The sequence below is a fragment of the Pelmatolapia mariae genome, linkage group LG13, assembly GCF_036321145.2.
Source record: "Pelmatolapia mariae isolate MD_Pm_ZW linkage group LG13, Pm_UMD_F_2, whole genome shotgun sequence".
Lineage (NCBI taxonomy): Eukaryota > Metazoa > Chordata > Actinopteri > Cichliformes > Cichlidae > Pelmatolapia > Pelmatolapia mariae.
This window is the reverse complement of record NC_086238.1, coordinates 1,687,370-1,701,458: the sequence shown is the minus strand read 5'-3', so window position 1 is coordinate 1,701,458 and position 14,089 is coordinate 1,687,370. Positions and strand designations below refer to the sequence as shown.

The following is a 14,089-nucleotide window of genomic DNA, read 5'->3' as shown; positions in this document are numbered from 1 at the left end:
GTCCCCTCATTCTTGTCACATCTGGTTTCATAACGCCAAGATGGTGGCAGAAAAAACAGATTTTGAGGTTTTGTGGGGAACATCATGGTAACTGCATCCATCTTTTGCTGTCTACTGTCATTCCCCATAGACACTAATTTTAAAATACCCAACTTTAGAGCTTTAAAAAGCTCACAGGTTGAGCTCATCCACTTGGATACTAGAGTTTATCTATCTGATGAATAGGTGTCATGACAAAGGTAGGTGTCAGGCATCTAAATATGGTCACCTCTGGCTCCAAAAAATAATAGAGAACGTGGTCCAAAACCAGTGAGTAATATCACTGTGGCTGCGTTGATCTTTTTGTAAAGCAGTTTATGACTGCATGAGCATTTAGCATGTAAAGCGTGTAGCTCCTAAAAATCTAAATTGTGGTGATTAATAGCTTGCCCTCATCTGACTACTTAAAAAAACAACTCCTCCCTCATGTTATTTTTTCTCATGCTATCATGAGAGATCAGATTACTGTCAGCAAGACCAAGAAGTAGGTTTCTGGGTCATTAAAAGCTGCCCAAAGCTGAACCTGGGAAAGCCTTCCTTCACCAGTGAACTAAATTATGTAAATGAGTTCTCACCTCTAGAAACTGCCACTCAAGTGTAAACCACAATGCAGTGTTTCCCCATGCTCTCTGCTGTAATATTTACTCGTCTCCAGGTAACGTTTTGAGCTACTGCGAGCTTAATTTGCACATGACATGAGGAAGCAGTAGAAAAAATGAGAGTTGGGTGCACCACTGATACCCACAGCTTGTCACAACTGATCGGCCTGAAAGCGGCACTTGTGGTGGTATAAACACTTTGACTTCCTGTTTCTGTGTGGGAACTGTTTATGTGTATGCATCTACCATTTAGCGCAAAGAGGCATCTTCCTCCTAGTAACCCACTGAGCATATGAGCTGTAGGTGTAATCAGCAGACTTCTAAAAGTGAGGGCAACAAATCATATCAGACTTTGTTTTGCGCAGCATTGTACTGTGTGCTCTATTTCATGTGTGCACTGTTCTTAACAGCAGAACATCTTTTTTTTAATATATATTTTGGGAAGTAGCTTTTTCATTTCTGGAATAGTTTGATGAGAGATGCCTTTCCATAAAAAGCTTTCCTCTGAACTTCCAGATTCTGTTCCAGAGGTAAGAAAACCTCAATCACAATACATTTGACACTTGTTACTGTGATAATTCGTTCTGTTAGGATGACAAGCGAGTTAAACACATCTGTGATAACAGCAGGGCAGAGAGAAATGTACAGTGTAAAAGTGTTTTAATGGCCAGCTTGCCTATAGAATGCTACTGATGCTGGTGGTATGGGGACTTGGAGTAATTGGAGAGCGTGGCACGAGCAGAAGTTTTACGACCGTGTGGCGTGAGTGTGCAGTTTTGTTGCCTTTGAGATGATTGCTTAAGAGATTGAAACCAGGTCTGCAAACATTCATAGTCAGCTGCTGTCTTCAAAGCCACTTTGGTGTGGCAAAGTGGCTCTGCTGTCAGTTTGTGATTGCATGGCTCAAGGTGGCAAGCTTACATTTGTGAGAATATGGTGATTAACTGTGGCAACTCCGCGAAAATCACAATTTTGCTGTCTGTAGCAGATCTGTTGCCGTCTACAATAACAGAACTTCATATTAACTACTTGCATTTAGATTCCAGTTGAAACCTCATACATCTGAAACAGAAATTGAGAAATTTCTGCTCAAATAGGTAATTTCTGCAGGACAGCAGTTTAACTGCAGCATGGCTTAGGCGCTCACCTATGCCATGCTGCATAGGACACCTGTTATTAGTGGTTTTGGTGCTACAAATTCAGACTTTATTTAACAAACTAAGAATCACTAAGTAAGTAATTCTAACCACAAGTTGAGGGCTTGCAGTCAGGTCAGACACATCTGTAATAACAAAAACCTTCGATAGCAATTTAGCGGCCAGTTGATCTCAGATTAAAGAAAACCAACCCCTGGAACAAGCTTTATTTTCTGGACAGAAGCCAGTGGTACTGATGCCTCTGGTGTTTTAGTCTTAAGCAAAGATGAATCTCTTCTAACTTCAGTCCTAAAACAAGTCTAGTCTATTAAAGGAAGTTTTTGTGAGTTGTTTAATTATCATCTACAAGCCACGTCCTTGGATTCAGGCTCGATTTGATTTTAAATGGTGTACTCTGATGCTCCACAAGCGCTCATATAACTGTTGCCTATAGTTCAAACTAAATAGGGCATTGTGCCTTAAATATTTATTTGGAAGGCCTCTGCGTGAACCTAACGCTAAGTCTTTTGGGACTATATTAGCCTCACTAAGAGTACTGAGAAACAACAAACCTACCCCCACTCGTCATCAAAACACTTTACTTCCTATACTTTATTCATGCACTCTCTAAGCAAATAGGCACTCTGGGAATATTCTGCTTCATATGTGGAGGGTTGCCTGGAATTGAAGTGATGATATTCTTATTAGGAAAGATGTGCATGCTGTTTTTTTTTTTTTTTTTTTTTTTTTTACCTTGTAATTGGAAGAGAGGGGGACTTACACAAGAAAGGTCGTGAGTTAAATTTAAAGTAACAGGAAGTCCATCCTCTCCATTTTTCTCATGCCTTCTTTTCTCACACACACTCTCTTTCTCTTCTCCTTTCTTTGATTTCCTGTGTATTTAGAAAGTTGTGTATAAATGCTGACTTCATAAAATGACTCAAAGCACTTTACGCAGACACCCAGATCAGTCAGCAGAAAGATTTCCCATCCAGACATGTGAAGGTGTAGACATTTGCCTTTATTTATTTAATCTGCGGAAGTTTAAGGTTGTCTATTGTGACCATAATCAGACCACACAGCCTGATTATGGTCACAATATGGCCGTGATATTCGAAAGAATATCAAAAGAGCATCTTAATTGACTTCAGACATTCCGCAGTTTAAAAAAAAAGAAAGGAAATATAACCATATGACACCTGTTCTGAGGTTATTACTTTGGCTTTGCGTTAAATTTAGAATTGATTTTAAAATTTTAATGGCTGTTAGTAAGGCCCTGCAACATCTGGGACCTTAATATCTCTCAGACATGCTTGTAAACTGTGAACCAGCTCGACCCCTCGTGTAATCTGGAACAGACTGCCTGGATATTCTTTTGGTCGACACCAACACTGGTGAAGATTCAGGAAAAACTTACCAAATCATTTCCATCTATCTCCATCTGTCATCGGTTCTGGTCTCATTTATAATTATCAGTTTATTTCATTTCTGCTTCTTCTGTTGTTTTAATTACCATCTTTTATGGGGTTAATTTATAAGTCTTATTTACAAAGTTTTGTGACTACAGCTGCCTATAATTTTGATCTCTGTACACAAAGATTTGGTCTTAATGTCATTTCATTAATCTTCATTTAAAGTGGCATTAAAGGACTTACACATGTGGAGCCCCTATAAAGGACAGCTCCATGATTGAGGACTTGCTAAAATCTTAAACTCGTGGTTTATTCTATAAGTGAAGATGAAAGGATGCCCAACTTTGTAAAGTCTTTAAGGTCATTTTACTTCTCAGCCTGAGGTGAAAATAGTGAAGTAAACTGCAGAAAAAAGAAAAGTGTGTATCTAAATGATCTGATACCAGGACTGTCTGTGAGTAAACACACTAATCTTTGTGTCTTTGTCACTTTTTAGTGTAGAACAAGTGGAGCTACAAGAGACGGACCTATGAAGCATGACAGGGTGGAGCTGAGGCTCAGCTGACCCTTCCCCTTCCTTCTTCTCCTTATTCTCCCCAGTGCTCCATCCGATCAGCACCAACCCCCTCCCTTCCCCTCGTTGCCCCTTTCTTCCTCCCGTGACCCCGTTGCATCTCACCCATCGTTCCTTGCCTCCAATTCCTCCAGACCTCAATCAACCGTGCCCAATGTACTCCCCGGAGCAGGAAAACATCTCCACCACCGCCTCCACCAAAGTGCCAGTGAAGTATGGAGAGCTCATTGTGCTAGGGTAAGCAGATGACAGATACTCAGCCTCACATCCAGAACACACATTTTTGAATTTGTATTATTTTTATGCAGTTTTTTTTGTCTGTTAATCTTCTTACTATATTAGTAAGTGTTTGAGTCTGGGCCGCCGACTCCTCCCACAGGATCAGGAGTTGAGCAACCAAACTTGACACACAGGTACATCTTAGGCCCAGAAAGGTTCTTATCTATATCAGATATGATATTGTCACATTGTCTAGCAACCACCTAACAGCAGCCTAATGTGACCTTTTTTTCTTTTTTTTTTAGCATTTATGCAGCTATACCTTGTAAAAGCATTGTATCATTTCTATTTCACTACAGCAACATAATAACTTATACCCACAAAAGTTCATGATTTATTAGGACACCATCAGTTTGCCTGGCAACCACATAGTAATGGGATCAAATGACCTAATTTTTGCAATTATGCACCTGCAGCACATTATGAGAGTATGCTGTAGCTTTAATTCCATGACAGCAACATCTCAGTTATATCCACAAAAGCTGAAGTACACATGATGTATCATAACACCATCATGCTGCCTAGCAAGCACAAAGCGGTGGGTTAAAATGACCCATATTTTTTTGCATTTATGCGTTTACAACACCTCATAAAAGCTTTATATTGTTTTATTTCTTAGCCAATAGCACATACAGGCCAAATAATACTGCAGCGTGGTGAAAAAACAGAAATGTTTTCATGATGGTAGAATAATAATCGTAATAAAAAGTAAGCTCAAATTCAAATCTGCCTAATTATTTGTTAAATTCCCTGGCACCTCAATACTCAAAATATCATGTTTATTTTTTAAGTCTTCCTCAATTTCAAAGGAAAATTTTTGTGCACTTTTTTCTCATGTCTGTCACTTTTTTAGAGGTTGTCAAATTCATGAAAATTATTTATAATATTTCTATTTAATTTGTTGATGTGTTTAAAGAATCTGATTCATGGTTGGTTAATAATTAAATGTGTTGGTTGCTGCCTGTAAGTTCTAGGACTGTTAATCTGGCTTCATAAACCAAGACTCACCCTCAAAACACAGACAGATAATACCTTAATACCCTTCATGCTCATGCATGATGAATATAGTCACTGTTATGGATTGGGGGAATCCATGAAGCTCTTTTTTTGACTGTGTTTTGCTACACAGTTATTATCTGGCATTCTAGATGCTGGACTGACAGTGGTTGGTTACAGAAATGTAATGTATCGTTCACCACTGATTCAGACTTTTCTATAAATGTTGGCTCTCTAAGTTGATCCCTTTCTGAGCTAATAAGTTAGCTAATGCATCCTCATTAGCTTCATGTCACCTAAACCATCTTATAGATATAAAACCAGCAAAAAAAAACCCCCCAAAAACTAAAGAACTTTTAAAAAGCACCAAAGAACCGGCAACACGTTGTAGCTTAATTATGTTTTTACTGTTTAGCTGATTTCTGCTGAAGAGAATTATAGAAACATAATAGGGGTTGCAAGAGAAATACAGTGAAATTTTAAAGGTACTTTGATTGGTCAGTTTATCTGTGGATATTTTCTGACACGCTTAGAATGATTCTTTTGAAAAGATGCCAAAAAGAAACAAAAGGAATGTGTTTCCACAAAGCAGCATAAACAGTAGGGATATTTTTATCCAGTTGCACAGGGTCATGCACTGAGAACACACAGAACTGGTGCTTTGGACTTATTGAACATGACAGTAACCACATTGCTTGATGCGTTACTAGATCAGTGGATGCTGAGATTTGTTTTGAGTCAAGTCCACATAGTCAGCTGTAGGAAAAACCCTTCACTCCACCCTGCATCTTCAGCATAGAAGACGCATAACTCTAACTGCACACACACTTTCTCCAGTAACAACCGACAGTGGAGGACTTCCTCTATCTGTATGTATCTCCTGTTTATTCCCCAAAGGGGCATTCCACTCTGGTCCCTGTCCCAGCCCACTCCACAGAGGAATGCAGATGTCGGAAAGACTCCTTACATGCACGTTCACAGACGCACAAACATGCACATGCACGCACACACATTTATGAGCATAGAGCGCACATTTTTCATGTCCTACACACACACACACATAGTTGGATCCACAGCTGACTCACAGTTTGTTGTTCTGGGTTGTGCTAGAGCAGCATTGTCAGGGAGATGACCGTGGAAATTTTCCCTAGTGGAAAACCGCAGTGAGCAGTAAACTCAGTTCAATGCCTTTACAAGGGAGAACCCCAGTTTTCCGTTTTGCTCTGCTTTTTCCGCTCCTAGTTTTTTGATTCTAGGTCAGGCCTCCCTTTTTTAAAGGTCAACACAGGCACTGACTGCTCCATGACATGAGCAAATACATACTGTGCAGCATCTGAGGCTGCTCTTTAAACCTTTACAGGGTTCATTGAAACTGCATGTGTTTTGTGAGTGGTCACTGTGGGAGTTGAGCATCTAACCCTCACATTAGCACCACAGCAGGCGTTTTGACCTATCACAGTCAAGTAAAGACATCACCGGCACGCTGCGAGTTTTCTTGTCTACAAGATAAAGCCTTATGAGCTTTACTGTTGCCTTTGAAATGGTTGCTTGGAGGACAAGGACCACTTTGCAACCACCTGCAGTTAGTTGCCACCTTCAAAGTGTTGAGATTGTAAGAGGTAAACGGGCTCAGTCTGCTGTCTGCAATCGCATAGAGTCAAATAATGCAATCTGTTTGTTCATTTATCACAATTGATTGCTGTATTATAACAAAAATCACCAATCTGTTGTGGTTAAGTTGCGCTCCTAACCTCACACTGACCCAAAGTTGATTGCAACGTGTTGGCAATCAATCTGAATTTATAAATGAAGCCATGATTATTTGCAAACCTTCACCTATGTGTCTCAGTGTGCTTGCAGTCTGTCTGAGTTGGACCACAGTTGTTTGGAAGTAGATTGCTTCATACCAGGCATCCTTTGTCGACTGAAAGTTACCATCCAAAAGTAAAGGGTGTTGCACGCTCAGCCTCTGGTATCTTAAAGCAAAAATATTCAGTGCAATCACTGGGCAACTTTTCTCCAAGGAGGTTGCTATCCTATTTTTATTCTAGTGTGACTGAGCTATAAAGTAGCATTGCTCTAGTCTCATGTGTCAAAACTCAAAGACACATGAGACCTTTGTCAATTAAAACTGGCAAAGGCCCAAATCGTAGCCAGCTGCAGACTTAGTTTGATTTGTTGGTTTTTGTGTATTTAGTTACCCGCACTGACTAAATGGTGTAACTTTGAGGCCTTTATGTGGACTAAATCATTGCTAAATGATATCCACGATATTTTTAGTTTTTTATTTATCAAACTGTGTTCATGCACAACATATTTCCAGCCATTCATGGGATCCCAACTGGCCCATAGCAAAACTGTGTTCAGCTGCTCTAGTTGCAGCCAAATTGTACTGTGACACCAACAACAAATGTCTCGCAATAAATTATCGGAAAGCAGCTGTTAAAGAAATCCTCAGAAAATGTAAAAATGTGACTGTATTGAGCTGATCATTTGATTTAGCTTGAATCACTGCCAGCATCCTCCTGTTCTCAGCTTCAGCAGAAATTAAATAAATCACTAGGAGAACAAAAGCTGGCATGATGGGTGAACAGCTCAAGAAACCAGGGCTCTCTGTTTCACCTCTTCTATCATAAAACCTCGTGCCAAATCAGGATGATTGCACTTTTGCTAGCTGGGGGGTTGGGAGACAAAAGGCAATGCAATAAATTACTTGGAAGGCAGCTGGAAGGTTTTCATGGTTCTACGAAGTAAACAGCTTAGCTGTTGTAAACTCCACCCATCTGAATGTCTGTTTGTCCTTCTGTTTGTGTCGCCTGTGTAACTGACAATAGATCCACAAATAGTAACAGAGAAACCCATCAACGACCTAAACGCCTAACTGAGTCCAATATGTTTCATGCCCAGTAATGCTAGTAGCCTAATGCGGAGGAATGCTGAGGTGTCTCTGGGGATGGTCTGTTTACAGGTGCCCTGGACATGCATGTGGGGCTTTTAAACAGCTGTAATGCTGTAGATGAATCAGAGCCCCTCCCCCAGTGCACCTCTGTCTGTCTGCATGCATCATTTCTGTGAGCTTAACTGTGTGTCCACAAATATTATTAGTTTATCCGTGTGGCTTAAATCCTCATGAATCATAAATGTGATTCCCTATACTTCACAGCTGTGCAAACACATAGATACAGGTCTCACGGAGAGAACTATTACAATCATGTATATTTTGTCTTTTAATGCCTACTTTTTAAAGCACAGCATCTTTTTAAGTAATTACCAACTCTAAGTCAGTACTATTGCAGTGTTAAAGGTGACTGGACTGGTAGATTTAACAATAAGCCAGATAATTTGTCAGGTTTTCCCAAATGCCACATTTGGAGACCCAATAATAGAGGTGAGGCCTTGGAGACTACATTTACCCATGTCAGCATCCACCTGTCAGTCAATGGGATCATACATCCAAACTTTATGCTTTATAAACTAAGCCCTGTATTGGCTGTAATCATTTTATAGTTAAACTTGTATGTTTTTAACATGTCTTTGGGGATTGGCTCGCTATCAGAGCTGGCCTTTAAATGTCCACTAGAGGAACTGCGGTTTTTGGCCTTGCTCACTTTATTTTTCAGCCCTGATAGTTGCTACTTGGTTTTACACATATAAACAGAGACACAGAGAGTGACTCATGCATGAGAAGTAATTGCTCACACTACCTGCCTTTATGCTTTTATTGGTTTACTGTATGAGTGTTACCTTGTTGCTGCAAACTGGGATTTAGTTTATTAGTGTTTGGAGTGAATACACAGACACACACAGACAGACACACACAGACATACTAGCTTGTTGCTAGCTGTGGGAAATGAGGAATACAGTATGAATCTGCACATTCAGACTAACTTTTTCCTGACTCTGGTTCTTCCTGTCTTCCAACCTGCATGCACAATCATGAACACACACTAACTTGTCGCCGATCTTTGACCTTTCTGCTTTTGTTTTGAGAATATTCGTGTCATGCATGCAGTACTGCTACCCATGGGAACCTGGTTTTGAACTGCCAGCAACACTTTGGGCTCTTTCCAGCAGACCGCCCTGCCCTTGCTCTGGATACGGGCTAAACTTCACCATGGTTACAGTCTTGCCATGGTTACTCTTCCCAAACGTTGCCGTGGCTCTGTTCTCTCACCATGGTTACTCATAAACCCTTCAAGCGTTGTTTGATCCCAGATCTTCTAACTCAGAGAAACATTTAGCTGGAGGCTGGGCGTCCTCACAAACCCGCCTGTGTCGTCTGTAATACCTGGACTTCATAAAGGGGGTGGGTTTGTTTCAAGAGTCTGATTGGCCGGAGACACGTTCCAACTGTGCTTATACTGCATGAATAGTTTTCCTGTATGAAGAAGATTACCTCTTTGAAAGACTACAAATTGAACCTTGAGTTATGTGTGACTGTTTCTTATGTGTTCTGAGACGTAAAGTGCAGTTAAGGTATAAGTCAGAAGAGTTCATACCGTAACGTCTGTGGCTTCTGGATATCATAACAATGTTAAAGTAGCGAGCAGTGTTTATGCATACAGTAATGTTTATAAAGCCGTGGCACCGCTCATAGGAATATCACTTCACACTGGTGACGGCTTATCTGAAACATGTGTGTGCAATAACGAGTAAAACATCTGTGTACTGAGAGAAACACGGATCCGATGTGTTTGGAAATTTCTCTCTTTTTGTTCAATAATAAGTTTGTTACAATTTTCCATAAATGAGCAAACAGAACCAAAACCAAAATGTAGTGTGTTTATATAAATACATGTAAATATTGCTTAGACTATTTATTATGTGTTGTCTGCTTAAATAATTAGTGGCAGACTTCAAATTATGTGTGATTGCATTTCCTTGTTGTACAAATAAACTAAGTCAGAGAAGCCCAACGTGCAACAGACCACTCCTCTTATACAATTTTAGCCAAAAATCTTTCAGCAGTTCAAAAAGCACAACATACTGTTCTGATGGACTTTCTGTAAGATCCAAATTTTCCACATTTTTCCAAAAGTGTCCCAAAACCTTTTTAAATACAATTAGTTGTAGTTTACTTTATTAGGTAGACCTCGCTAGTACTGAGTTGAATCCTTTTTTTTCATCGGATTTTGGATTTTTGTCCAAATTGACACATGACAGCATCACAGTTACTGCATTCTTTATTTCATGATGCGAGTTTCCCGTTTCACTACATCCCAAAGGTGCTCTGCTGAACTGAGATCTGGTGACTCTGGAGGTCGTTTGAGTTTATTAAACTACTTGTCATGTTCAAGAAACTAATATGATATGATTTGAGCTTTGGGGCACGTTATGCTGCTGGAACAACAGAAGTCGAGACTCATCAGCCTAAGTAGCGTTTTTCCAATCTTCTGTTGTCCAAGAGAGTCTGTGTGAATTGTAGCTCAGTTTCTTGTTTTTAGATGACAAGAGTGGCACCCGGTGTGATCTTCTGCCAGTGTGTGTGTGTGTGTGTGTGTGTGTGTGTGTGTGTGTGTGTTATGATCGCCTTCCCCGTTCTGATTCTCCGTTTGAACTTCAGCATGTCACAGCGCAGAGCTCCTGCCGTATATATCAAATATAAATTATTAAATATTTGCCTTGAACAGGTGTACCTAATAAAATGCCAGTGAATTACGTATTACTTTTAACATGTATCCAGTGTGTAACATTCAACCTGTATTGTTTTGTTTGTTTTTGTTAAAAATAGAAACAATGCTATCAGCTTTTTGTCCTTTTGTCCTTTTTGTTTTGGGGTTGTTTTGTTTTTTTTTGCTGGATACAAACCAACCACAAATAACTTCGGCTCTACTGGAATTTGTTTTGAAATAATTTAACTACTTCCTGAAATCCTCTGTGGCCACTTTTACCTGGAAACTCAAACTGCCTTTCAACCTGTTTTGCTTTAATGACTTCCTTTTGTTGATTGTGTTGTTGTGAGGGCGAGTGAGCGCCTACCTTCTGCTGTACTGAATAGAAAGTGTAAGGTTTTATGAGAGGGATGAACCAGATATCATTTTTTTCTTTCTGTCTTGGTAATCAGTGGCACTTTGTTGACCTGCTGAAATGTGGACAGAAGTGATGAATGTTTTCTTATTTCAGGATGTTAACAAAGTCACACACACACGCTCAGAGAGACACAACAGCGCAGTGAAAGTGCTGCTGAGAGCCACAGAGACTTCTTTCTGTTGGAGGGAACGCCTCTGTTTATTCTCCTTTCCTCAGCCATGTATCAGTCTAAATGAGTCTCTCTGTGTGTTTATTTTCTCAGCCTTTCGAGGGTTATGTTTGGAGGGCTTTATTGTTTTGGGGCACATGATGTACTGTTGTAGAAAGGCATGTATAAAAAGTATAGGTTGCTGTTTGTGTGCCTGTAGTCTTAGGCTCTTGGAGGGAGTGCACTAAAAGGCCTCAAGCATTTTCCACAATGACTGTTTTTTCCAGCGTATTATGCAGCTGCCCAGACAATAATGCCCTATTGTTTTATGCATGCATAAGTGTGTTTATGTTTGTGTGTGTGTACGTGCAGATACAATGGCTCTCTGCCCAACGGGGATCGGGGGCGACGTAAAAGCCGCTTTGCACTTTGCAAGAGGCCGAAGGCAAACGGGGTGAAGCCCAGCACAGTTCACGTCGCCTGCTCTCCACAAGCAGCCAAGGTGAGACGCACAAAAACACGACCTTTTAGACTTAAGTTAGATTCATTAAACATGTGCCCCAAACATTTAATGATGGAAAATTGCATTCTTTAATTCATCTCTGCGTAGGTGTGGGATATTGTTTTTATGAAAACGTCAAATACAAACACACTGGCTCAGTGGTTTTGGCCTGCAGTGCTCCAACAAAGGCTTTTGTGAAACTCTGCTTTTTTGTTCTGTGATATTAAAGTACTGCACACAATGAATCTCACAAACACACACACAATTGTCAAGAGAGAAAAGGAAAAAAAGCTCAGCAGAGCTTCCCTGAGTTTGCAGAACGAGGAAAAAAATCAGGTACAGGGTTTTGTCAAGGTTTTAAAAGATATTTGGACAATGGTTTTTACATGGGATTTAACTGGAACATGGTCAAGGTTTATAAGAGAAACAAGTGTGAGCTGTCCAGTGGTAACTAACTGAGCATTTTCTTGCAATATCCAGGGAAGAATACATTCATGTGTTTCCATCATCAGCCCAAAGACTGCCCAGAAATCCACTAAAATCTGTTAAATGATCAGGGAATTGTAGTTGTGTATGTGTGTGAGAGAGTGCTTTTTTGGTTTGACATCTGCACATAATGGCTTCTCTGAGAACACACACTTTTATTCCCTGACTCACACACGCACTCGCGCTCAGGCCAGGCTTTAGCTGCAGTCTGGGAGAGATTGTCCGTTTCTGTCCTGTGTGTGGTCCTGACCAAAAAGAACATGGGTCCAGTTAATGATTACACATCTCCACCCTTCCTGTGTGCATCTGTTATTTTCTGCAAGGATCATTGAGGAGATGTCAGAGGTGTTTTTGATAGAAAACATGCTCAGTTCAGTCTTCTGCATTTTAAGTGAAGGGTTTGATTCTGCCTTCGTTGCTGATTTGATCTCTTCCTTCTGTCCTTCCAGGCCATAAGCAACAAAGACCAGCACAGCATCTCTTACACTCTGTCTCGAGCCCAGACGGTGGTGGTGGAGTACACCCACGACAGCAATACAGACATGTTCCAGGTAACAAGCCCCAGCTTTTATCACCGTGCCTGGAGTTTTACAACCAATTCACAGTCCTTATTTTTTCCACTTCACTGCTCCACTCACACACATATTAAATAGAGGCTGGTAACAGAGCATCTGCGTGTTTAGTGCAGGGATTTTCGATCTTTAAAGCAGAGCCCTTGAAGGGACGCAGGAATGAGAGACATGAGGCACACTGTGTGAGGTGAAGTGCATGATGTCTTTCTGAAAATAATGGGAAGTTAGTTGTTGTGGTTTGGCCCGCTTATCAACACAGTCAGCAGTTGGATCTGCAGCAGTGGAAGTGACACACAGACACTTAAGATACTTTGAAACCTCAGTCCTGATTACAGCAAACTGCTTCCAAATTTGTACCTCTCGTAATAACGCACCCTTTATTCCAGTGTGCACCATGAATAAAGGGCCACAAATGGACTTGGAAATGCTAAGAAAAAAGCCTCTTTGAAAAACAATATCAAAGTACTTCAGTTATAGTTGTCTGTGTACTAATACAGGTTCAGCATCCTTATAATGTGCCATATCTCAAAGTATAAACCAGAGATTCTTTTTGAGCTTTATTTATATCAAGTCACCAATAAACAAGGATCAAAGCTGAATTTTAGTTAATAAAAAAATAGCACAAAAGCATCACCAGAGTTTTGTTTATTTTCTATACAAAAATCTTCTGTATAGTCCACATCCCCCTGGATGAGCCACAGTTTGAGAACCACTGGTGTATACAAATGTAAATGTATAAATGTTTTTAATTTAAAAAAAGGCCCTTAATGTAACACCTCTCCATGAATCGCCACCTTATCGTGGTGGAGGGGTTTGCGTGCCCGTGTGATCCCAGGAGCTATGTTGTCGGGGGCAACTTGCCCCTGGTAGGGTCTCCCAAGGCAAATTGGTCCTGGGTGAGGGGCCAGACTAAGTGCGATTCAAAAAAAGGAAAGCAAAAACAACAGCAACAAAAACAAAAACAAAACAAAAACAAAAAACCTTAGAAGTACTGCCCAGATTAGGTGAATGGGCTTGTTGTCAGCTCAAGTGATGTTCGACTCCACCATCCTGTCAGTTTACCACCCGCAAAAGGATCCATGGGGGTCCGGTGCTTTGTGTATTCACGGAGGTGTTGGCGGTATAATCCCTGCGCAGCTTAGCGCATAAGAAAAGGCAGAACTGTTCATTTATTGGCCGATCTATGAAAGAAAGAATAAGATCCCAAATGCAAGCTTGGTCATTTGAAAGGAGGAGGTTTAAGTGACGTCCTACTAGAAGGAGGCAAGTCCAGGACCTGCTGCAGACAACACATTTCTCAGTTGGCTTGGGAGCCC

At 40.5% G+C, this 14,089-nt stretch overlaps 1 protein-coding gene across 2 annotated transcripts in view; it reads left to right on the top strand.

Annotated features, from left to right (window-relative positions):
- Positions 1 to 14,089, top strand: part of peli1b (pellino E3 ubiquitin protein ligase 1b) — a 52,760-nt gene that overhangs the window by 25,536 nt on the left and 13,135 nt on the right. For both annotated transcript variants that reach the window (XM_063491165.1, XM_063491166.1), the window contains exons 2-4: positions 3,683 to 3,997; positions 11,586 to 11,715; positions 12,651 to 12,752. In XM_063491165.1, the coding sequence (XP_063347235.1) occupies positions 3,915 to 3,997; positions 11,586 to 11,715; positions 12,651 to 12,752 (315 nt within the window). In that variant the 5' untranslated portion in view covers positions 3,683 to 3,914. The remainder of the gene's footprint in view (positions 1 to 3,682; positions 3,998 to 11,585; positions 11,716 to 12,650; positions 12,753 to 14,089) is intronic.